This window comes from Choloepus didactylus, chromosome 13, assembly GCF_015220235.1.
Source record: "Choloepus didactylus isolate mChoDid1 chromosome 13, mChoDid1.pri, whole genome shotgun sequence".
In the NCBI taxonomy this organism is placed as follows: domain Eukaryota; kingdom Metazoa; phylum Chordata; class Mammalia; order Pilosa; family Megalonychidae; genus Choloepus; species Choloepus didactylus.
This window is the reverse complement of record NC_051319.1, coordinates 64,399,255-64,424,921: the sequence shown is the minus strand read 5'-3', so window position 1 is coordinate 64,424,921 and position 25,667 is coordinate 64,399,255. Positions and strand designations below refer to the sequence as shown.

Here is a 25,667-nt window from a genome sequence, read left to right as displayed (position 1 = left end):
AACATGAAACTCCCTTTCCCTCCACTGAGACCATTTTGGGAAACTGCCTCTTCTTCTGATGTTCGAAACCAAAAATGTTTTTTTTTAACTTTCAAGTCTCTCCTGCTGAAGTTACAAAAAAAAAAAAAAAAAAAAAAAAAGCCAAAGAAATAGATGGGGGAATATTCCATTGTGATACCAGGTAACTTCTGCCTAAAGCCAATTTCCCCCAACCAAGAATATTCATCTAGCTTTCATTTTACCTTGAACCTATCAAGTACACAGGAAGAATAAAATTGGAGGGGCTGTGTCAAGTAGACTTTGAATTTTTGGCAAATGGCTCACTGTATATGTCATTTCAAAGGCCTAATTATGTCTGCATAAATAAACTGTGCTACGCAGCTTGCTGCATGGCCATTTGTCATATTAAAACAATGGCATCCAAAGTAAATCCCCATTAACATTGTTTAACTTGAATGCTTTGGGGTGTTTGCTACTCAAATGATTAAAAAATGGAGTGATTTATGATACCACAATTTAAATGAGGCAACAAAACAAATAAGATCATGAGTTGCCAAGACTTAAAATGTACTACAAGCCCAGCTGGGTTAGCAGTGTGAAGGGCACCCACGGCTGAAGAGACCCTGGGTTCTGTGCTCTGTTATTTTACCACTCAGGCCATGTGTGTGAACAGGGCACTCAGAGGGCTTTCAGGAAAATGCAGCACACTAAATTCCAAAACAAAATTGTTCTATAAGTTGCCCATACTGTCTCTGTAGAAATATTTATAATGATGAAGATTTGGTCATCAAAATTTTGGATGCACAAAATTTTGGGGGAAAATGAAAACTTTTTCACAAATTTGGATGCAGCAACATTGGCTCTTTCCCTCTTATTTTATTTTTTTCTTTTAGAAAACTGTAAGTGGAATATCTTTATTGTATATGGAGAAAAAAAACTACAGAGCTTGAAGACATATCCTTTCAAGGGGTCACAGATTAGTCTTCTATAGTAAAATCTGTTGCACAGGCCAATAAATTAAGAAATGACAGAATTGTCTAACTTTCCAGACTTCACTGGTCTTAACCATAAATTTTCAAGATGCAGCAGTATCTTGGTTTTCACTGCTTTCAAACTTGTCTACTTTCTTCTCAGATAGAGCTGTTTTATTATCTGATCCTTTCCCACTTAAATCAAGGCAGTTTGATTGCCAAAAACAGCAAAGTTTCCGAATTAAAGACCAGAACTATTCTACTTAATCCCAGCCCTAAATTGAGCTATTGTTTTAAAGAGCAGATTTGGATAGATACATTTATCAACAGTGTAGTATTTTTGCCTTAGTCTTTGAGAACCAAACTTCCTGTGTCTGTGCCATAAAAATAAGTTGAGGTCTTTTAAAACAAAGTACCATATGAAGTGTGTCTAAACAGCACAAAAGTAAACTGAAATTTGGCAACATTAATTCTACCAATATGAGTGGCTAAAGTGGACAATTGAAGATAAATACTTTCCCCTGGAGTCTGAATTACCCTTCTGGCCATCTACACCAAAATAATTATTTAGAAAACCACCAGGTTGGCTCTTCCTGTTGTGCTGCATTAACAGTCACAAATGAAAAGAATGTTGGCGTGGCTGCTCTGTTGCTCGCCAATTGCTGTGCAAAACAGAGACACACAACTCAACTTGTCTTCAATACAGAAGGAGCAGCCTCCTAGCCTGGCAGGTCAGCTTCCACGGGTAGCCTGGCCTGCACCATGTTGAAATTTTCCCTTGCTTGTGAAACTCTTGTGAGCTTTGTTTACAGGCTGCAATCCACTCCAAACCACGTATTTCTCTAGTGGTTCAAAATACTCCAATATGCCAGCTCTCTTTCCCCACCCAAACCTCTGAATCGCCATCAGCCTTTCTTTTCCTCATTTTTCCCTTTTCAGATACACTGTAATTATAGCCCATAGAGATCCCATCTGAGACAGGAGAATGGACTAAAAGCAGCCAGAAGAGCCAGATAAGAAATCGGGGGCCTATCTAAAGGTCTGCATCAAACAAGCCTAAAGGTTCAAGTATAATTGGAGCAGTGTGAGAGTCTGCACGGAAGGAGCGATCACACACCTACTGACAGCCTCAGTATAAATGGTGAAGGGAAGGAGGGCAACACAAATGAAAATAATTGAGTGAACTGTGAAACATTATTTCTGCAAAGCAAGGACCCCCAAGTATTAAAGATAATTTATAAAGCTTACTTATTTTGGAATCATTTTGTCTACCCATGAAACTGAGCCACCTTTATAACCAGGACATTTCATATTTCTGCCACAATGCAGTGCCTAAAAGTGATAAAAATGAATGAAAAAATCAGGCGGCTAGCCACTTGGTTAGAAGAATCCTTACTCCCATAACGAAAGCCAAGGGCTTTGAGCTGACCACAGACGGCTTCCTAGACCTCCAAAGGGTGTTTTCCTAATACTCAAAGAGCCAAAAGGATCAAAAGCTGAATTACCAGGTGCAATGTGCCTCAGAAAGTCTAATTAAGGTCCTATATTAAAAACCACTAATATGAAAGAGGAAAGGCACAGAAACAGCTTAGAATAAAGACCACGGTGGGGGGCAAGGGTCAGGCAGACACTCTCTCACCCTATCACAGTAGTGTAAACTTATGCAACCTTTCTGAGGGGAAAGTAGGCAAAATTAAAAGCTTTTAAAATGTACAAATATTTTAACTCAGAAATACAAAAATGAATATGAAGACAATAGTCATGGATGTGCCAAAAAAAAAACAAACAAAAGCTATAAGGATTCCAGTAAGGTATTATCCACACCAGGGAAAAAAATTAAACAAGTCAAATATCCAAAATTTGACAATGCTAGAACACTAGGCAGCCATTAAACTTAAGATTAAAGAATACTTAGTCATTAAAAAATGTTTATGAAATATGCTTAGAATGTTATAAAAATGTAATAGGACTTTAGATATTGTTCCTTAAAAAGTCTATCATAGGATGTGACTAAATGAAATACAGTGAAAATACTGACATCGATCACCTCTAAGTAAGGAGATCATAGGTAACGTTTATTTTCGTCTCACTTCCTTACATCTTTTTAGATTTCCAGAACAATTATACTCTATAATCAGAAAAAATATCATTTCCACAAAGAAAAGGTAGTTAACTATGGATATGATGCAAATAGGTTGAGGAATTTAAATACAGAGAACTCAACAGAGAAAGCAGTAAAAACACCCACAAAGAATAGTCACCAGGAAAAAAAGAAATGATGGTAGAAAGAAGCCATAAATCATCATCTTTATCCATATAAGAAGTGAGTCCCGCTTTGAGAAAATCCAATAAATAAAGGGTCCACATTTACAAAGTAAATAAACTAGGAGGTGATTATTTATATTTCAAAAAGTTTTTACAAAAAAATGCATCCCAAAGGTGTCGTAATATAAGTAAGCTCCTTTGTACAGAGGCTCTCAAAACTGTTGGTCCATTAGAATGACCATTAGAGCTTTTATAAAATTCAAACCACCAGAACACATCTCTGATGAATCTGATTGAGAAGGTTAGAGGTGAGATCCAAGAATTTATACTTTTAAAAAGCTCCCCAACTAAGCTGTAATAGATTAAAAGAGACTTCAGAGATATTACAACAAAATGCTATGTGAAGGTCATGTTTTGACTGTTAATCAAGCAACCTAACTCTAAAAAAATATTTGGAGTGAAATTGGGGGAAATGGAAATTAGATGATAGTTAGAAATTGTTAATATTGTTGAGTGTGATGATGGTATTGTGGTTATGTGTATGTGTTTTTTTTCTTAATCCTAACATTTTAGAGATAGATAAATCATTTATTAGTAAAATGTTATGGTGTCTGGGATTTATTTGAATTTATTTTACAATGATTCAACCAAAACAATACAAAAAAAAAAAAAAGAAAGAAAGAAAAACAAAGCAAATAAATTGAGAACAGAGGAAACAAGAAGGGAACAAATAATAATTATTCAAAATGGATGCTAGTTACAAGGGGATTTATTATCATAGTTCTGTCTTCTTTTAGATATGCTTGAAAATTTTTATTAAAAGTTTAAAAAATAAAAGCACTCTAGGTACTAGTTTGCAGAACTACTGCTATAGTAGTGTAAAGATGATTCAGTTTGCAAAATTGGATCTAAAGCAACTTTTCGGCACTCTATTGTGTAAAAAGTAAGATTTTTTTACTATTTTAAAAACATTAGTGGGTTAAATTATAAACATCAACTCATAAATCCTTAAAACAGACCTATTAAGTCCTAACATAAGGAAAAAGGGGTCCACGTTTAAGCACCTACTAGTTACTATATATTACTTCATTCATTACTCCCTTAATAATCCTGTAGGAATAAAAATAATTCCCAATATAAAGACGTCAAAACTATGGCTCCAAAATATTAAATAACATGTCCAAATATGCTCACTAAAATAATGAAGAACTACAAACAACACACATGCTAAATGTCTAATAAAAAGGAAACAGGCAAATTTCTGATTCATCCATTTGGTGGGCAATATAGTAAATACAGGGGTTACGAAGAGTATTAATTATACTAGGACATGTTTAGGCAATTTTTAAGTGAAAAAAAGGATATAAAATTTTTTCAGTGTGACACAAACATATATATAACTTTTTAGAAAAATACATTAAAAATTTTCATAAATTTGTTCTAGATGGTGGGCTTATAGGAATTAAAATTTTTTCTGTAATTTTTGAAACTTTGGTAATGAGCATCAATTACTTTTCTAATAAGAAATAACTTAATTTAATAAAGAAGCCCAGCATCTCACAGATGCTCTTGGCTGCACTGCAAACTGGGATGCATGTCTGCCTGGTTCTGTGCATCTCTGTCTGCGGTGTGACGTTGCCTCCAGATGATGGGGCGAGACATCACAGCACAGCAACATTCAACAAGCAAGCAAACAGACCTGAAGTGTGGATACATCAAGTAAGCATGTCAAGGCACTATGTGGATAAAACTAGAATTATCAATTAATTCATTGGACCAATCTATAGATCACATTCCAGTACAACAGTATCTAGAGTATTTTAAAGTTATGCACATTTGCTTCTATTTAAAATTTTCCATTTTCATCTTCTCAAAACATTTACCCATATCTAAATTAGACTTTCTAAGACTCACTTTGAATCTTTTTGGGAAAAGGGGAAGTAAGGATAAATACATACTCACAATAAAATAAAAACCATTCAAAATTGACCAAAACAACTTTTAAAATATTTAATGTATACTGGGCATTGAGGGACATGACAGAAAAATCTTTTTTAAAAATTTAACTCAACTTAAAAATTTCAAATGAAAAAAATGTTGAAATTTAAATTAAAATACACACACACACACCCACACACACACACCATACACACATAGAGACCATTTTTTAAGTTCTGGAATAAAAGTAACCTGGCCTAACTTGGTAATATAACCATAGATATATTTTAATTTAAAATGTTTCCACTTAGCTTGCCCCCTCAAATTCCGTTCTGTTGCTTAATTTCCAAACAAGAGATATTACTGCTAGTCTTAAATCATCTGAGAAGGGTCTCTCTGACATTGCTGACAATGTAGTTCTAAAAACAGAAAATTATAGATTATCAGAGAAGGAAGTTTAGAAGTATCAGCTTGGAGTCTGAAGCATGTCTTGTGAGGCCACCCAAAAAGACAGCTTCCCTGGGAGTCCCCCAGCCACAGCTCTAATCTCCAGCCCACAAACAGATGCATTCCTCTAATTCCAAGAGGGGGCAGGGGCAGGCATGGTCAGCAGAATAAAGCTTCTGGTCACTGTGGAGGGAGTGGAGCCTTGCCGACCCAGATGCAACACGGCCCTGAAGGTGGCAGGACTGCAAACCCGCTTGCAAAGGGTACCTGTGGGACAGCGGCTCTCCCTGCCTCTGCCCTCGCAGTTCTTTCTTCACCTCCTGATAGGCCGCCATTCTTTGCCAAGCTCCTCCTTTTCTCCAGTCTCTACCTTTATTACATATTTTGCTCTTGTTCCTTCGATTTTGTTTTAAAATTTCTCTTGTTTTTCCCTAGTCTAATCTCTACTCACTTAAAAATGTGCATTCCTTAATGTACTTGTTAGTTTGGAGGTTGGCTTAGGTTCATTTTTCTTTTGCTTTCCCCCCTCTTGGTGTATAGGAAATAAAAGACAATGCTACAAATTAGCCTCTCCAGTATGTTATCCAACTTTTCCTGTAAATGTAATGTGGGCAGCCTCCATCTTCCAACTCGGAGGTCCTAGCAGTTGGGTCTTGTTTGTCTTTTGTTTGTTTCTTCCATCTTTGTGCACAGCTCAGTGCTGTTGACTGAAAGATTACATAAGGGCAGAGACAACCAGATACTGAATCTAGCAAGATGCATTCATTTGTCACAAAACACAATATACTCCCCTCTATTCCAGCAGAAGATGATATACCTGTGGGTGTCCTTACCTCCAGCACCAATCAGGAATAAAAGGGAAAAAAATGCTCCCAACACAGGGAATTGATATCTACTTTCAGAGCCTCTCCCTTACCCATACTTATTTCCAATCTATCCCTTTTTCCTTCTAATTATATTGTTACCTTGAATGACATATCAAATCTAAGGCATTACAACATCCAAGTGCCCTAAAGTGCTGTGCACCCTGACAGCTCCTTTGTAAGATGAGCCTTTGCAATTCGCAAGGTTCAGGGATGTCCATAACTTTTTCAGTCTGACTGAAGGGAAGAGCTCACATGTCACCAAAACTTTCAATATCTATAGTTTAACCAGCTAAAAAGTTACCTATTGAGTCAGATGCATTTTCTTCATCTGCAACCCTCCCTCCTCAAATCACCCTCCCAGCAATTATCTTGTGGTTTCCTCCTCACACTTCAAATCTCAACTCTCTAGCCAGCTTTCAAGAAGTTTGTTAATGTGCCTTCCTGGTTCATCAGCTTCATTCTTAATATCATCCCATTGAGAGAAAACCACTGACCAAGTCCACCTTTTAAACAGAAACAACTTACTTACTCCTCCTCTAGTTGTTTGCACTTGCTATTCTTTCCATTTTGAATTCCTTCTCTCCTGTCCTTCTCTTCTGGTTATTGTATCACATATGTTTATCCCTGAAAAGCTTGACTGCAAACTCACCATCAGAAGCTTAGATGACTCACATCCACAATTGGCCTTTTGGTCACCTCCTTAGTTATCCTACTGGATTTTCATGAGCAGATAGGGTTCTATTATACTCACTTTGACTAGTTTGCTTCACTTAAATATCCTCCTCAGGTATTTGATGTCTTCCTCATAGACTATAGGCTCCACTAGGTACGAACTGTATCTTTCTAATACAAAACAATCCCCAAACAACCCTGAAGAGTGCCTGGCACATAGGAGAGACTTGCCAAAAACGTGTTGAATAGCTGACTGTACGACTCTCCCCAGTCACCCTTAAGCTCCCCCAGAATTGGGAGTGCCCCCATTAACACTTTACACACCTCCACAGTTCCTGGTCCAGTTCTTTGGTATAGCAGTTACCACACAAGCAAAGCAAATGCTGGCTTGGATTTCACATTCATTCCTGTGTGACACACTCCACAATTTTCTTTTTCAATGAAATTCCCTGCTCTGGAATCTTCAGCAAGATTTAAATGGCCTCCCATCAGAGGTACGTGACCTTATCTTAGGAGGCTGAATCCAAGAAAAATCCATCAGTGATTCTAACCAAGCAGGAAAGGATGAGAGGACACCAAGATGAAACCTACTTTACTTCCTGGGGATTATCTAGTCCTTTCTAATTTGTCAATAAAATACCCATTTTAAACTTTCCAGACACAAACTAGCTGTGATCCAAAGTCAAGAGCATGAAAATTTTCAGTATGCCAAGTCATAAACAGAGTTTTCAGAAGCAGAAGTCACTGATACTCCTCTCCCTTGGCCAGGAAAGCAATGCCAAAACCCAAAGGTACTTCAAACAACTCAGTGCCCTCTAGGGCAGTCCAATCTTGGCTGTGACTACTTTAGCTATAAAATCCTCTCACAGAGACAGCCTGGGTAAGGGTATGCTAATTGCCCTCTCCCCACCTCCTCACCTCTCCACCTCTGCTTACCAGGAACCTAAAACTGTTAAGAGTCGCATAATGATAGAGTTACTCTGGACCTGGCTCAAAATTAGCATGAACTGAACTGTTGGGTTGTTGTGCACCCCTGAGGCCTCATGGGGAAATCCCCAGAAAGTCCAAAGCCCTTTCACGTCTCCAGAGCATTCTGGCAAGGGCCCGAGGACCAGTTATGTACATAAAAGCAGGAGGCAAGACAAGAGCTGCACAACATAACTTGGTAGCTGGCAAGCCAGCTTATTGGAGGTACACAACACAGGAATTCACCAGCTACAGAGACGTGAAGTAAATTGGGGAGAGCAAGGAAATTACTGGCTGGGAAAGAGTTATTATGGAAAGCTGATTTCACTGTCCAAAAATGTTAGCCTACATTTATTCTCAAAATTATCCAAATATTTCAGCAATTATCTATTTATATAGATAATTTTCTATGTCTATTTTCTAGACAATTCCTTACTGCTTCCCTCCAGTCTTTTATACAGTGTGAAAATATCTGCTTTGAAGCCATTTCCTCATTTTTGTCACAACCAGCAAGGCCTAATCTATCTGCCCTTCTGGATCCCAAAAGATCTGGACTTTGAAGAGATGTCAAGCTGGTTTAAAGCAAAATATTCTGGAATAGAAAAAAAAATTTTTTCACCTGTGCTGCATAATAGAATTTGATTTGCATTTTTATCCCCTCCAATAGCTCACTGTTGACTTCTAAAAGATACCTCAGTTTTCTCTGATAACACCAGATCTAAAACACAAGATGTGTTATGATACAAAAAACTTCTCTAGTTTGGAGTGAGCTCAATACTTCCTTGGCTGTGCACAATTTGTAAACCAACTTCTTGCCATTTTGTACATTTTAGAAAACAAAGCTCATGATAATGAGTGCATGAGTCATTCACGTGGAGGTGACTTAGAACTCAAATTGAATTAACTGTAAATGCAAGCAATTGGGAAAAAATTAAGGCCTTATGTTCAGTGCTGTCACTACATTTGTTAGGGATTTCATCACTGTGTGGAGGCGTTTAGTTCCAGGCTAACATTTGGACAGATGGAAAACTCCCCTGGAGCACACAGGTCAAAAAAGCCAGCTCCGCCTGGCCTTCTGCAGAAATGCTCAGCCCACCTCCCAGACCCACAGCTTCCCCATCTCACTCTCACTAGGCAAGACAGGACACTCCCTGCATTTGCAAGGGGGCAGCAACAAAATCCGCGTGCTGGTTGTGAAATCTCTTGTAAATTATAAAGTGATGCACAAATGTTTGATGGTGTCTCTAGTAGTATTGTGTGTGTTTTTTCCTGCAGGTATTTTGGCAAGCGTGATCCAATACACTCAGCATATCAAATGATTTGCAATATTTTCAAAGTGAGGAGAGGGAGAGCACAGAAGGAGAAGGAGAAGGAGAGGGAGAGACCCAAATGTTCAATAATTTGATTCAACCATATTAAAAGTATATAGACAGTAAAAATTATGTGACAAAGAATTTTCAATATGCAAAAATATTTATGATTTCATGAAAAGAGGTAAACAATGTGTTTTCATTTATATATTTAAAGCATTCTAAGCAAAAAAGGAGAAAGAATAAACACCAAATGAATTTGGGTCATTTTTCTTTTCTTTTTAAAATATTTTTCTGCATTTACCCAATTTTCTTTCATAACTATGTTAAGACTTTGTAATCAGAAAAAAATTATTAAAATAAAGACAGAATCAGAAGTACTGTGCAAAAAAATGAGAGAAATAAGTATGTATTCACACATGTGGACAGCATGCCTGGTTATGAGTAGATGAGGAAAATGAGATTTTCGGTAGAATGTTTGAGTCAGATTAAGCATCCCTCCCTTTGGGGAAGGATTCCAGTGTAGACCTCATTTGGAACCTATAATGGCCTCATGGTCCTCAAACTCCAACACAGTTAGAAATTCTGAAGTCGCTGTACTATTTCCTCACTGCCATGTCACCCGCAGAGCCAAAAGGAAGACGTGCCCATCATCAGCAGAGGAGGGCAGTGGGATGAGGCACATGCACTTACGCCAAACCTGGTCATGAGCCCAAATTTGACCTCCAGATCCAATTCACCAAGGCTTAGAACTAGAGACATTGTAAACTCTGAGCTCCCCCAACCACACCCACCCTTGCCCTACTGCAGACTGTCCACGCAGCACCCTGAGTGATCCTTTTAAAACAGAAGTCAGCTCATGCTGTTCCTTGCTCAAGATCTATTTGATTCAGAATAAAATGTGATGCCTTTCCCGCAGTTTAACTTATCTGGGACCCCTGACCTTATCTCCTGCCATACTCCTCCAGACTCGCTCGGCCGCTGGCGCACGGGGCTCCTGGCTGTACCATGAACGTGTGAAGGACGCTCCTTTTCTGTGGCCCCTGCCTGGAACGATATGCTCCCAGACCATAAGGTTCATTCCTTTATCCAGCAGCTCTCTCCTCAAACATTGCCTTAAGAGGATTGCTGGATTTAGCAAATCAAAACACAGGATATCTGGTTAAAGTTGAATTTCTGACAAACAATAAAAAATTGTTAGGATAAGTATATACTGTTTTATATTTTGTACATATACTAAAAAAAAATCATTCATTGTTTATTTGAAATTCAAACATTACTGGGCATTCTATGTTTTATCTGGCAACCCTACCTTTCCAGGTGCCTTCCCTGACCACCTCCTCACACACACACACCTGTCACTCTCTGTCCCCTTACTCTGGCTTGCTCTCTTAATAGCCCTATCACCAGGCACATGTTATTAGTTTGTATATTTATTGCCTTTCTCCCTCAACTTGAGCGTGAGGGTTAAGGGAGCAAGGACTTGGTTTTATTAACAGCTTGCAGCATAGTTCAGCACACAGCTCAGCACCTGACAGGTAGCAGCATTCAGCCTACTAATCTGTTGAATAAATGGATTTTAATAAGGGAAATCTCTGCTTAGAGATTTTTAATGAGTGAGATAATTATTGGTTAGTAACTATTTTCCAAAGAAGAATGTGCAATATCTCTCATAACTGGTTAAAATCCTCCTCCTCTCCCTCCTAACTGAAAGAAAAGATGAGCCCTCAGTCACATAGCAATTATTCTTGTTCAACCTTCAGATGAGGCTCCAGAGGAGAATGCAATCATTTAAAACCCCTGTGTCCTATGAATATTTCCCACCCCCAAGCCAAGTTAGTTGTTGCCAGGTTTACTGGACAGTTACCACTGTTCTTTCAGTAAGCGTGTCACGTGTCAGACACTTACCCTGGAATACAAAAGAAACAGAACCAAACTGAGCCTACAACTGTCAAGGGGATGGGTGAAGGGAAGAGAATATGGAAAGGGTAATGGAGACCCAGGATTAGCCCAAAAGGAATTCTTGGGGGATGTGACTCTGAGAAAGTAAAAAGATTTGGATTGACCAGAAGACAGAGCATTCTGGGTGAAGAAACAGCTTAGGCAAAAGCACAGCATTGTAATGAACAGGAGGCAGTGTGCTTAGACACAGTGAAGGGGCAGGCAGAGGGAGTAGAGCTGGCCCTGAAAAGACAGTAGTGCCCCACTGAAGAGGGACTGAATCTCCCCCAGAAATATCTTTCTCCCAACCCCCGACTGTGTGTATTAACTATCTATGGTCTCCAGGTCAAGTTCCTTCTCCAACACTCATCTTCCTGCAGGAAGTCCCGTCTCCCTCCTCAGTGCAACCAGAATGCACTTTTCACACTCTGTCCCCAATTGGAATTACTCACAACTGAAACTACTACTACCTTACAGCTCTTGAAGGCAGTGGTTTTCTTTCCCATCTTTGTGACCTGCACAAAAACTAATGCACAGAAGGTTCTCAATAAATGTGTGCCCAACTGGTTTTGTGAATGCTGGGGGAGTTTAGACTTTCTGAAATGTTAAGTACAGTTGCCCATGATCCCAGAACACAAGGTGGACGAATCACGTCAAGGGCCTGGACCACGAGGCTGTCTGTGAAGCTGCATCTGAGGGACCAATTCAGTGTCCAACAAAGAGGGAAAGCTCACGTGCAGGTCTGGAGGCCAGGGTCAGCCTGGAGGGAGGGGTCTGTGGCAGAGACTGGGGCCCCATAATTAATGAGAGTTCAGGTCAGACAGTGGGAGGGGGCAGGCAGCACAGCAACAGAGTAGTTAAGAGCAAGCTCTCTGCAGCCCTCACCACCTCAGTTGAAATTCTGCCTACTACATGCAATCCTGGGCAAGTAGATTAACCTCTCTGTGCCTCAGCTTCTTCATCTGGAAACGGGTACCTTACCTCATTGGGTTATTCTGAGGATAAATTAAGATAGCCCCTCTAAAGGTCTTAACAGAGTGCATAGCACAGAGTTTCAGCTTAATACTGCTATTATTATTGCTATCAGATTAGCAGTATTTTTAAATGCCTGCTTGAACTAGATACTATATTCACTGCTGGGGACACAAATATTAAAAAAAAAAAAAAAACACACCAATAACACAAAAATGTTGGGTTCATAGGCCAAAAAGAAATATAAAAATGCTCTAAGTTAGCCATAAAAGGATGCCTATTTGGGGGGGAGCAGGAGGATACAGTTGGTGGACTCAATTTCAAATAATGTTAGGACACCCAAACGGAGATGTCCCACAGAGTACTGAGGAAACAGATTTTAAGAGGGAACAGTGTGGGAAAGGATGTCTGAGATCCATCCCTCATAGGTAGCAATTGAAAAGATAAGAGCAGGCAAACTCTCTGAGTGTAAAAAGGTAAAAGCAGAAAATACGCTGCATGCCCACAGACTACCTCCATTGAAGGGCAGAAATGGGAAGCTGTGGAGGAAGAAGAAAAAGATTGCAAATTTGCAGATTAAGTTGGCATATGGAAAATTTACAGTCCGCAAATCCCAAATGTCATGTAATGAGCATATGGCCTCTCCATACGATACAGGACTGTACAGAAGGAGCTGCCAAGAGAAATGGTGAGGACAGTACAGTTGGCCGTAGCCCTAGTAAGAGTCGAGGGAGTTAAGGTGTCCTGGTCACAGCCCCACAGCTCACACCCCGTAAGAGCTAGGACTCAGACACTATGAATACCAGGTCAGCGTTTCGTCCATCACACGGCTACCAGAGTGCCACCTCCTCCTGAAGCATATCTTGATTACTAAGGGGCTAATTATACACGATGGTTTACATGTAGTATAAGGCTTTCCGCCTTTTTAGCTACTTCCTTAAACTTAGCCAGGAGGAGTTCTGAGGTAAAGAAAAGATAAAAGTCATAGAAGTCCCTTTTGCTCTCTGTTAGTAGTTCTTTAATATTTATATCTATATCATTATATCTGTATCTGTCTATCCCTTTCTATGTCTCTGTCTGGCTGTCTAATCTTAGGAAGGGGGAATGATAAAGGAAGAGATTGAAAATGTCCAAAGGAAGTTAGCAAGGTATATCTACCAGGGATGAAAGTAAGGCTGAGACTAGAATTAACACAGGGACAGGACTAGACCAGGTGTGGATCTGAAGCAAAGAGGTGAGGTGGGCTCAAGAGTAGCAAGGGCAAGGGAAGAGACAGGAAGGGACACTGACAACCACAAGGGGGTAAAGTTTAGAAAGGCCGAATCTAGTGTTTTGTTTCTTAAAGCGTAGTTCCATGACCACCTGGGCCATTTGTTAAGAAAATAGATTCCTGGGCTCCAGCCCAGGTCTACTAAATCAGAAACTTTTACAGGCAGGACCCCAGACTGCCTTTTGTCAGAGTTCCTGCTCCTGGAGATTCTTATGCATGCTCAAGTCAGAGAACTACTGAGCTAGAGGGGAATCATTGAAAATACAGTTTATTCACCTTACTATTTATTTATATAAGAACTTTGCTAAAGCTTTGCCAGCTATCCTAGATTGAGATCACAAACACATGCTTATGGGTCAGTGTGAGCTGGACTCGTTGTCAAATATTTTAAATATCACCTGTCTTAGTTTCCCATCTGCTAAAACAAATACCATACAATGGGTTGGCTTAAACAACAGGAATTTATTGGCTCACAGTTTTGAGACAAGAAGTCCAAAATCAAGGAATCAGCAAGGCAATGCTTTCTCCTTGAAGTCTGTGGCATTCTGGGGCTGGCTACCTGCGATCCTCAGGTCCTCGGCTTTTCTGTCACGTGGCAGTGCACATGGTGGTGTCTTCTGCTTTCTCTTCCTGGTTCAGTTGAATTTCAGCTTCTGGTTGCTCCCCTGGCTTCTCCTTTTGTATCCAGTTTCCTTTGCTTGTAAGGATTTCATCCACATCGGATTCCCACCTTCATTCAGCGTGGGCACACCTTAACTAATAACACCTTCAAAGGTCCTAATTGCAAACAGTCCACACCCACAGGACCAGGGGCTGGGACCTGAACATGCCTTTTGTGGGGGACATGATTCGATACCAAACATTACCCCTGCTCAGACTGCCACCAGAGTAAAAACTCCAGGTACCATCACAGAAATGATTAATACAAAATAAATATTAGGGAAAATATTAATTTTAGTCTAAATGCTTGTTCTTTATGATTTTTGGGCATTTACATTCTTTTAATCTAAAATTTCTAATTCAGACCATCACTAGGAATTCCTGCTTTTCAGAGTCAGCATTGGCACATATTAAGAATTTGTATGATGTACCGTACTGTTAAGTCTGTTTTCTCTGGTATACATACAGCTGTACACACATTATTATGGACAGTGGCAAGTGTACCACTATGTTGATTTATTGTCATTTAATGTTTATTGACAATTCACAATATGCTAGGCATTGAGATGTTTTTCTATTCAGAATTCGATATCTAGTGTCAAAACTACCTAATGAATTGCTTCTGATTTGAGGTCCATGGTCAAAAGACCTTCAGATTTTAGGGCTGTCTTGTGATTTTCCAGATGTTACTAAATCATTTCCCTTACATTTTCCTATTGCAAATCAGTTTTCTGTTATGAGGATTATGAGTGCACATTTCACTTCCTGAAACCCTGTACATCTAGGAAATTTTCTTTATGTGCCCAACATTTGCACTTAAGCTTGCTGTCCTCCCATGAGAAACATAATTGTAAAAATGAAAGCCATCCATGATTTTATTTTTGCATTTATTTTTTATGGTATCCCTTTCTAACTTACAATGAGTGCTAAATAAATTTCCATTTAAATAATATTTAAGCTTGATTTTGTAGTAAGTAATTAAATCCAAACTGTGCATTACTGTCTACTATGTACAAGCTGTTAACAGATAGTGAAATTCTTTATATTTATGTGCAGAGTCCACTAGAAACTTGAAAGTTGTTATTAAAATCCCAATTGAAAAAGGGGAAAATCTCAGTTGTTACACCTAAATCATATATATTCTCCTTCTAATTTTCATAATTGTCCAATATGACTTTCCTTTACACATAGAGAAATAGAGGTACAAAGAAATTAAATAAAATAATGAGGGTTCCACTCAGGCAAGCATGTCAAAGAGATTTGCTTGGGTTTTTGTCAACATTTTTATTTACAAAAAGTAAAATGGAAATTTTCTCCTTTCTTCTCTGAGAATCATTAAAACTCCCTATACACACCAGAAAGCTCTGGCTGTGTTAAATACATGTGTTATAAAACATATGAAAATATCCACAGAAGTGTTTCCACAATATCAGTAGGGTGTGCAAATTGTTATGAAAGTTCCTGCCAGAAAGACACATATATGGAAGGATGGGACTTGATAAAAAATCAAAATCTATTCAGGGGTGAGGAGATTCTATGAAAATAGGGCCACTGACTACTGTGTTACAAATGCATTTTGCAGTATCAAGGAGACAGTACAAATATTTTTTTGCCAAAACTTGATTCAATGAAATAAACCTGTATCATAGTACAGAACCATCTCTCAAAAGGCCATCATAAAAACCATCAAAAATAGTTATCACTGTTTTATAATTCTATATAGTTTGAATTTCTTATGGCAAGCATTAATTATGTTTAATACAAAAATTTGTTTCCAGTATTTTAAAGCATAATGAGATTCTCCATTTTGTGGATTATCTGGATCAATTTTTAAATTTTCCTCAGTAGCCCAATATTTTTCAGGATTCTAACCCATAAACAATGTGTATATCTTTTACAGATCACAAATGAATTTAACATTAGTTTAGGGAAAACACAGTGGGTTCTGAAAGCATTGTATTCTAAACTAGCATTTATTTGGGGGCTCTCTACCACTTTAGAGTATGCATGGGCATCTGAGAATTTAGCACTGATAATCTTGTGATAAACATTAATATTCTCTAGTGTGTTAAAAACACTTAGCTCTTGGTGCTTTACAAGACTCTGAAAACATGACTTGATTACATTTAATTTGATTCCAATTAAAAAGCACTTAAGAAGTTTCTACTGAATTAGATTATCCTGAATGTTTCTATAGAAGACACTTCATTATCCGAGGCAGCTTTAATTTAAAATGATTACAGACAGTGAAAAACATGGTTCATTTTAATAAAATGGGCTTATTCCTTTATCATTATTTCAGAATTGCATGCTGTAGATTTTCATTTATTAAATAAATGCACAGAGGCCCTGGGAAAAATTTGTAATACTGAGCGTCTCGTTCACAGTTTACCCAAGACAGAACTAGCCACACGGCATTTAAGACTTAACAGAAACCAGAAAGACTAGGAAAAAAAAGTTATTTAAATAAAAGAAGGGAGATAATATCAAGATACTGAAGTGAAAATATTGCCTTTTTACTGAAGTTTTACACGGTGAATTTTACAACTAATTAAAAATGAAAATGAACTTCTGACTTAATTAGGTAAAAGCCAAATGAATACAAGATGCCACCAAACCACACCACGTCCTGAAACACATTTCTCCTTTCAAACAAAGAACTACCTTGAGTTCAAATTATTATGTATTCACTATCGGGACAATCTAAAAATTTTTTAGCCTTCCCAACACTGTGTCGAACAATTTTTTAAACTTCTTATTTGCAAGCCTGGTTTGCATTAAAAAATCTCAAAAGGGGAAAATGATGATTAAAAACAAATGTCCTATAGTCAGTATTTTTGTACTACGCTTAAACCGCATGGCTGGTTTTCATTGGTCAGAGACCTGCAGACACATTTGACTTGTCCATCTCTGAAATTTCAGGAATAAAAGCAACTTTGTGGTTTGTGGTTAGTGATTAAGCACCAAGTGGGCTTGTTGCATGTGTTCTTGTATAGGAAAATCTGCTGTATTTTGAGCATTTCACTCTTGTAACAATGTCTTTATTATGCCTTCCAGAATTAATTGACCAAAAATCCAGTGACTCTACAATATATCTATTGGTTAATTAGAACTCTAAGGACCAACAAATAAAACACATTATTGACTTTTAGATCTTCAATCAAATAAATATTTACAGCTGCAATTTGCAAAACTTATTTCTTTTCAAGTTGGCATAATATCAACATCTGTGCTACTGATCCAAAGCATATCTGAATCATCGATACCCTCCCCAAAATTATGACTAAAATATAAAAAATAATGCTACAATCGTTAGAATAACCTAAACCAAATCTTACGCCCTACCTGGGTCTCCTCTGAAGACAAATGAAACTTTATAATTGTAAGCTTCTTTGGAAGCCTGCCTGACCTTGAGAATAAGAACAGCAGGGTGGGGGAACAGTGACCTGGTTTAGTGACCAGTAGCTATAGATATCAGAGAATGTGCTTGTTGTCAATGATCATTGCTGAAATCTGTCGATACCACACTGGAACAATCAATTCTGTAAATGACTGCAATAATCAAGGAAATTGCCTAATTTATAAATCCTTGCATACAGCATTTTAATGGATTCCTCCATTTTAATGCTGATGTCTTCAGAGCTAAATGAATTGTTGTCCGGACTGTCATTACACAAAATGATAAAAACATTCCGTCTGGTAAGGAAACCACAACTCATGGATATTCAGACCCTCAACCCATAATCACTCATTAGTGAGTTCCTTGAAAGTTTCACACCGTCGAGCTTCAAGCACAGCAAAAGAACGGGTTTGTTTGTGCCTGTACTTTTGTGGAAATCCCTGTTACAGTTTTGGAATTTGAACAAATTACCTTTCACTGAACTGTAATGCACTAATGCCTCCCCCAGTTCTGATAGCTCCGTATTTTAATAGTTTTCCCTCTTCCTTCAGTCTAACTCTGCACCATTTTTTCCCACCAAGCCTCAAAGTTAACAAACTCGGCCACCATGAACCCCCAGGTCATGAATCACATCAATATGGACAATTTTGGATGCGCTGAAGCAAATGTGTGATGCCCCAACCTGTACACTCCAACAAACAGGTAAATCTACGTACGCCATGTGAAAACCCGGGCTGTACTCTTAGCTCTTTTCCTAAGCCCACCACACATAGATTGCTCTACTCAGTTAAACCTTTGCCAATTGATTCCAGCCAATAGTGTGCTGTCACTACTTTACTTACTGCTCAATCTCACTAACCTGACATTTATGGTGCACTGATTGGCCTCTGTCAGTGGTGCTGGTTGTAAATTCACTTTGAAAAGCTTTGTGTTAACAGCCTTCAACCAGGCTCCAAGAAGAGTACGAACAGGCAGCCTGACAATTGTTCGACCTCCTGCCCTTATTACAGTGAGTAAATCAGGGTTTGAGCCATTAGGCTGGAGCCTGGGGCCTACACAAAAAGGATTGACATGACGAAAGGTCAACCTCTGTCACACATGTGTAACAATTTGGATAATGGAATTCTGTAACTTATCTGAGCAAGGTGGCAAATGCTTACAAGGAAAAGTATATTCTGTCCTGGCTTCACTGGCTTTTATGCTAAGTAGTTATACCGGAGTCTGTATTTCTTGTGTAAATACACAAGGAATGTCTGAACTCATGAAATATCAGAGTATGTAGGATTCTAAAAGTAAGGAAAGAAGGAAGGGAAGGAGGGAGGGAGGAAAAGGGGGAAAGGAGGGAGGGAGGGAAGGAAAGAAGAAAGAAAGAAAGGGAGGGAGGGAGAGAGAGAGAGAGAGAAAGAGGCGGAATAGTAAAGCAGAAGGAGAGAGATAAAGGCAGGCCCTTAGTGGTCTGTGCATTGCATTGTTTAGAATGAAAAAATATTTTTCCTATACTACCAATGCAATACTCTTCATAATATTCATTATATCCATCCTCTGAGAAGAGAGGATTTAGATAATATGGACATGATTCCCCATCTAAGTAATATGCAGTTTCTCATAATCACGTAAAGTAAAAAAAATTTTTTAGTCTATAATACTGTACTACAAGTAAAAGTGATTCCTGGGTTTCACAAAAGATTTTTCTGTAATATCTAAAACTGCTCTAATTTGTACAGTAACATAAGAAGGCTCCCCGCAGCTTTCTCAGACCCCGTGCACAACCACGATTCCATCAGATCATTTGCCAACATGCAGTGAGTGAGGAGGGCAGTTTTCATCTGTCTAGCAACCTCTGAGGTGCTGATTTTAATTTGTATACCCTACTTTTAAGTCAGTGTGGAAAAAGAAAAAAATTACGTGGTGTAAGAAAATATGCAGTTAAGGACCAAGAAATAACGCTGGATTATTTTCTTCACATGGACAAAACACTATCAACCTGTAAACAATAGATAACCTGAACTGACTAATGAGAAAAACAGCCCGGCTGAATATATCAATCTTTACAAATTTGTAACTAAAGCACTCTAGAGTTACATACATGTTTGGATTAAATTTCACTAACGTGAGAATTTCCAAATGGCTTTTCTAATTTTTAAAAAGCAGATTCATTTTTGGACTTGGAAAACCAAGGGTGGCACTGCAGCAGATACATATATCAAAAGTATCAGGGCTTTAAATGGACCTTTTCAAAGCCAGCTTAGAATACTAAATTTTGATTTTTAGCACAATGGTGGAAACCATTCCAAGAGGCAGCAGATGGTTTTACAGTTTATGTAAAACTACAAAATGCTCACACTCTATCAAATGGGCACCATTATAAAAGACATCTTCAAATCAAATGAGGCAAAGCCAAAGAGATACACCAGCTGTTATTCTGCATAATTTAAAACATAATAGTAATATTACTAGGGTTTAATTTTAAAGGGAAATTATTTGAATTTCACGAAATTGATATATTCAAAACCAAGCTGAAGGGCAATCTAGGATATTAAATGATAAATGGCTGAGAACACAATTTTTACTTTAATATAGTTGTAACAGTGACATAATTCTATCCCCTGGTGTTTTGTTAGATCAGGACAAAATGAATAAGAGTCTATAAACCAAGATGTGGAATATATCATTAGAGTACTATCACTGGAACAAGTTCAAAATTTTAAAATATTTTTTTCTACATCTAAATGCAAACAAATGGGTCCAGTACCATACATACGGAATTGGTTCTTTTATAGTAATATCCAAAATGCATTCAAATTATGAAATCAATTTATTTCCCTCTAGTACAATTACCTATGATGGTTTTGCAAATATAAACATTTAGCAATGTGGAACATATTTTTAATATTGGTTTTCATTAATATCTTCTGACCTAAGCAAAATGATAATGATGAAAAATAGACCATTTGCTTAAAAGCAAAACTCTTATCAAACCTAAAATATTATGGTACAAAATCAAACCTTGAATGAACCACATTATTTTATCCCTTGGTTTTGTGAAGAAAAGTAATGAAAGTTCCCACATAGTGCAAATAAAAAAGAGAAACATATTTACTCAGGCAAAGAAAAGACAGCTTCTGTAAAGTTAAATCCCTTTCTAGTAACCTGTCTGTAATCCTAACAAGTCACCAAATTATCAATTAGCAGAATAATTTTTCTAGGGTGAAAACCAGTGCAATGTATTTTGTCATTTTTGCTAAAAATTTCTTGGCAAATCAGACTTTGAGTTGAAAGGCTTAAGTAATTCTAACCTATTTCAAATTATAACTTTATTTTAAACTTCCATATTTTATTACAGTAGAGTTTTAAGTATACACTGTGTACATTCCTCAGGTCCAGTCATATTAAATTCTGATGTTAAGCAGAAAGGGAAAACCATATGCAATTAGATTAATTTATCTCAAGGGAAAAAGGCACATTAATAATTGAGATAATGTTTTCATATACATTGGAATCAAATGTGCCTTTTCAACTCTTTATTAGAAAACACATTAGGGTAAAATTGTCGCATTCTCATCAATAAAGACTTAATTTCTGAGAAAGTCTCTGTTTTCTTTGCAAAATATTCAGAAAGATTTTTCCCATTACATCCAAATAGCTAGAAACGTATCCTGCATCCAAGTTTTGTTGGAATAAATGCATACAACCGAAGAGAGTGATTGTTTAACACACAGTTTAATGTTGTTTTAAATGATCTAAGATTATCATCTTTGTAAAATACATGAATATTCTGATTTTAAAAGGAATCAGCCAAAAAATGACGAAAATTGACTTTTAGATTGCTAATCTCCTTGAACTACAAAAAAAAAAAATTATCTTGGCTTATTTCTAAGAAAAAAAAAGAAAAGTGAAAACTCTTAGAATTTCCAATAAACAACCACAAGTGTCAAAACATATTAAAAGTAATGGAATGAAACTTAACTTTCTCGAAATTGCTGCATTTTGAAGAACTAGGATTATACACAAAGAAAATAATTAACTAAACAATGACAGCACGCTTATATACCAATCAAACAAGCTTTCCATGGCTGATGTATGTCAAGTATTAAAAACTCATTTTTCTACAAAGAAAATAAAGCTTTTAATGATTAAACAAAAGGAGCAACTAAGGTGAATCTGCTTTCTGATTGTTTCTGTCACAAACCCTCGTGTGTATAATAAAGTACAACTATACTGAAAACAATGAACTGTAAATTGAAACAAGAATCCATCATCTACTTGGAAACAGTGACGGGAAAAGATTAGCAATCCATTTATTGCACTGAAATAAAGATAAGTAACCCCAGGAAGATCCATTGAGACCTAAGTATTGAACTCTAAATATAAAGACATTTCTTCATCAGCGAGTGACTTTAAAAACATGTGAGGAAGAGAAACAATTACAGTTACGACTTTGAAATTGAACTAGTCATGATTCAATTACTTTTAATTTTTAAAAACTCTGCTTTATGTTCACCTGGTATTCTATGAGATATCTAAAAGAATATGTTAAAAATGGATAATTATTACATGAGTCATTAAATGATTACTGACAAAAGTTTCCTGTAGACCTACAATACATTCCAGTCACTGTTTCTTTCTAATATAAATAATATGATGATAAAAAGTAATTCTCTCAATAGAATTTAGGTCTGAAAGGAAAGACTAAAATTTAAAGGAACAAATCTAACATTTAGAATCTTCTGTTACAATGTAACTTTATTCAGTCACATTTAGAAAAATAATACATCGTGATGCTTGAAAAATTTTAAATCAATTCACACTTCATCTCAAGAATAACTATACTAATAAACATCTGAAACCTATTATAGGATGCATTTTATCTTACAAAGGGGTATGGAGCATGAGCATTGAGTTACCTGGCCACAGTTAGTCATATTTTACATGACCTTTCTGGGGACTGACAAATTTTGCACAGCTGAAGCTTTAATATCCCCTCAACCCACCAAATGTAGGTTATTCTAGCTGTTGTTACAGATGAGAAAAAATAAGTAGATCAAGTATGTTCTGAATTTGGAAGTAGAGGCCCGTAGATCATTCAAGCACACACCCAGAAAGTCTTTTTTATAACACAGAACCAATTCTGTGCACCCCCAATACACTCAACCCACATGCCCCAAACAATAGGTTAAACTCATTTCATATCTACTGAAGTAAGTATCAACATAAAGGGGTAAAAACTGATTAAATTCTCCAGTTTCTTTATTACAACAGAATTTTAACTTCATCCAGTACAAGTCATGGTACAAAAGAAAGGTTCCATCGATTTCAGTGTTAATATATATTATATTCTATTGACATAGTGACCTCCTGACAACATCCCAATCATTCAAAGTCTTGTAAAAAAAAAAATCCGTGAACTATGGGATCTTTTCATGATTATGACTCTGTCCCCTGGCACTCTAAAAATAGATAGGCACTAAACCCAGCTCTTCAGAGGGCACTGAAAAAGTGTTCAGTTTTAACATTTTCAAGTAAGAGCAAAAGTGTATTGCTGAACAATTGTTTTACGATTTCCTCAGAAATGCATTGACAAACCTTTAACTAGATGGTATCAGTGTTCATATTAACACCACTGGAACGTGAAAAGTGCCTGGAAGTGTTTTATAAACTTTAAACTTTGTTGGAGGTACAAATAATTAGAAACAAAAACTAGGAAATGCTTCAAAACCAGAGCTTTGACAATTTACTTGTCAGTTTCTCCTACCCCAAAAGTCTAACTTTTAAACTACCTCTGTCCCAATCCATTTTCTCCTGCCCTGTTTTCCTACAAAAATCTCTGTTTAATAAAACAGAATCATTTGGTAACAGAAATATGCCCAACTTTTTTTTTCCTCTATCAGGAACCCTATTCTGAAAGACTAAAAATGTATAGCTGTTTTCCGACAATACTTTAGTAGCAAAATGGAGCTTGGGAGACTGGGCATTGTGTGCCAGCAGATAACTGTGGGCCAGGTGGTTCACTGGCTGCCACGTTGTCATCTTGGGCTGTAGAGCTGTGGGGTCATATACTCAGCTCCTCTCCCATCACAGGAGGCTTTGCAAACATAGACCTCAGCATCTCATTCTCAACAGCCATGTGAGGAAAGCTCTGGGGACCAGGTCTGTTTTTCCCAACACTGTATATCTAGGGCCTACCATGTGCTGACCAGAGTGGATGTACAAAAATTTGAGTGGAAACTGGATCCCATGTATTTCATTTGAAGATAAAGCAGCTCACAGTGAAAACAAAATGATCACTTGACAAGCTACTCAGTCAAGTTCAAGGGGAAAGCTGCTAAAGAAATGGCCCATTAATGAGCCCTGAAGTACATGCCAACTTGGCCCCCCACATTTGCGAACATTTCTTGTCTGGTTACTTCCACTCGATTATACTACCTGGTCAAATTTATATATTAACTAAAGGTAAGTCTTTTAGCATCTCATATTTCATAAATACCTCTCCATGGATAGAGAATGCCAAAAACTAGTGGGAGGATTACTCAATGATAAAGATCCGTCTCTTCAGGAGTAGATCTCAGTAATCAACCATAAAACTTTATGAGAAATCTCAGGTTAACATTTTTCAAATAGAATATTTCTTTTTAAATAATAGAATCAGGTAAGATTGTGCCATTTAAGGATTACTATCAATAGGGGTATATCAAAGGGCTCAGAGTTTTTCTTTGTTTTATTTGCTAGTTTGTTGCTTAATTTTGTCAGGAAAGAAACTAAATTTATGATTTCTGATTCACAATAGAATTTGCTTACTTGGGGTACTGTGAAATTTGTGAAACATGCTGCGGTCTCCCACATGTCAGCGTTTACAAGAATATTTTACCTGAGGAAATAAGATGGACTCTTCTTTCTCCTGGCTATGCTTGTGTCCCTCCCTGCCCAGTGTACAGAATCACATTAGATGAGCTTAGAATGGGACATAAAGGTCACCCAGCTCACATCCCAATGTCTAACTTTCTTTGCTCCATCTCCTTGGCTGATTTCTTTTTCCTCAAGATCTAGGGAGTCTGAGGGCCAAACCCATCCCGACTAAGTTAAAGTGACTCCATCTTCAGAAACTGCTGGCCCTATCTTCATGGCTGGGCTGCTGTTGTGCCAGAGTCCAGCTCTGTAGCTATCCTACAGCAGGTAATACAAATACTAGGTATTTCCAGAACCACAGAAATCTATGGTAGTGGGGGGTGGGGGCAAGGGAAGTTCTCCCCGAAGTTGCGACCCACCAAGGACCAGGCTCTGTGCTGGCCAAGGCTCTGGCCCAGGCGTGAGGTGCTGGGCGGCGGCTGACTTACCTCCCACAGATGCTGCGTGTTCCTCACGGCGCCCGCTTGCACCTTCTCCGGGGGCAGGAGCACGCCCTGGAAGGGCCCGATCCAGGTGCCCTGCTGGATCCTCTGTGCTGCGCAGATGCCGTAGGCCAGGCCGGGCACGGTGCTGGTGCACAGGCACACCTCCCGCGGCAGGTCCCGCAGCCACTCCGGCAGCTCCGGCGGGGGCGCGGCGGCCGCAGCGCTACTGGTGCCCACCAGCCGGCGCAGCGAGTGCAGCGGCCCGTGCATGGGGCACTCGCCGTTGCGGTTGTCCGCGCACATGTCGCAGCCTGCGGGAGACAAACGGGGGGGAGGGGAAAGAGGATTAACCAGGGCGCTCCCGACCGCCCACCCTCGGAAAACGGCCACCCTCACCCACCCTCCGAGATAACGGCATCCCCGCGGGGGTAAGCCACCTGCTGGGGAGGGGACAACTTGGGGGCGCCGAGACCACTGGAAGGGAGGGCCCGAACCCGCCCGCTCGGTCTGAAACAGGGCGAGGACGCCGGGTGCCCCCCAAAGCCTTCCGAGCTAAGTGCGTTGGCGTGGTTGCCCTTGCGGCGGAACCAACAACGACTGGCTTCTCGCTCCCAGTCTTTGTCTCCCGGCATCTCTCCATGTCTCCGTATCCCTTTCTCTC

General features: G+C 38.4%; 1 protein-coding gene across 3 annotated transcripts in view; it reads right to left on the bottom strand.

The window, feature by feature from the left end:
- PRDM6 (PR/SET domain 6) overlaps window positions 1-25,667 on the bottom strand; it is a 103,358-nt gene that overhangs the window by 67,804 nt on the left and 9,887 nt on the right. For all 3 annotated transcript variants that reach the window (XM_037801790.1, XM_037801792.1, XM_037801791.1), the window contains one exon: window positions 25,010-25,317. In XM_037801790.1, coding sequence (XP_037657718.1) covers window positions 25,010-25,317 — 308 coding nt within the window. The remainder of the gene's footprint in view (window positions 1-25,009; window positions 25,318-25,667) is intronic.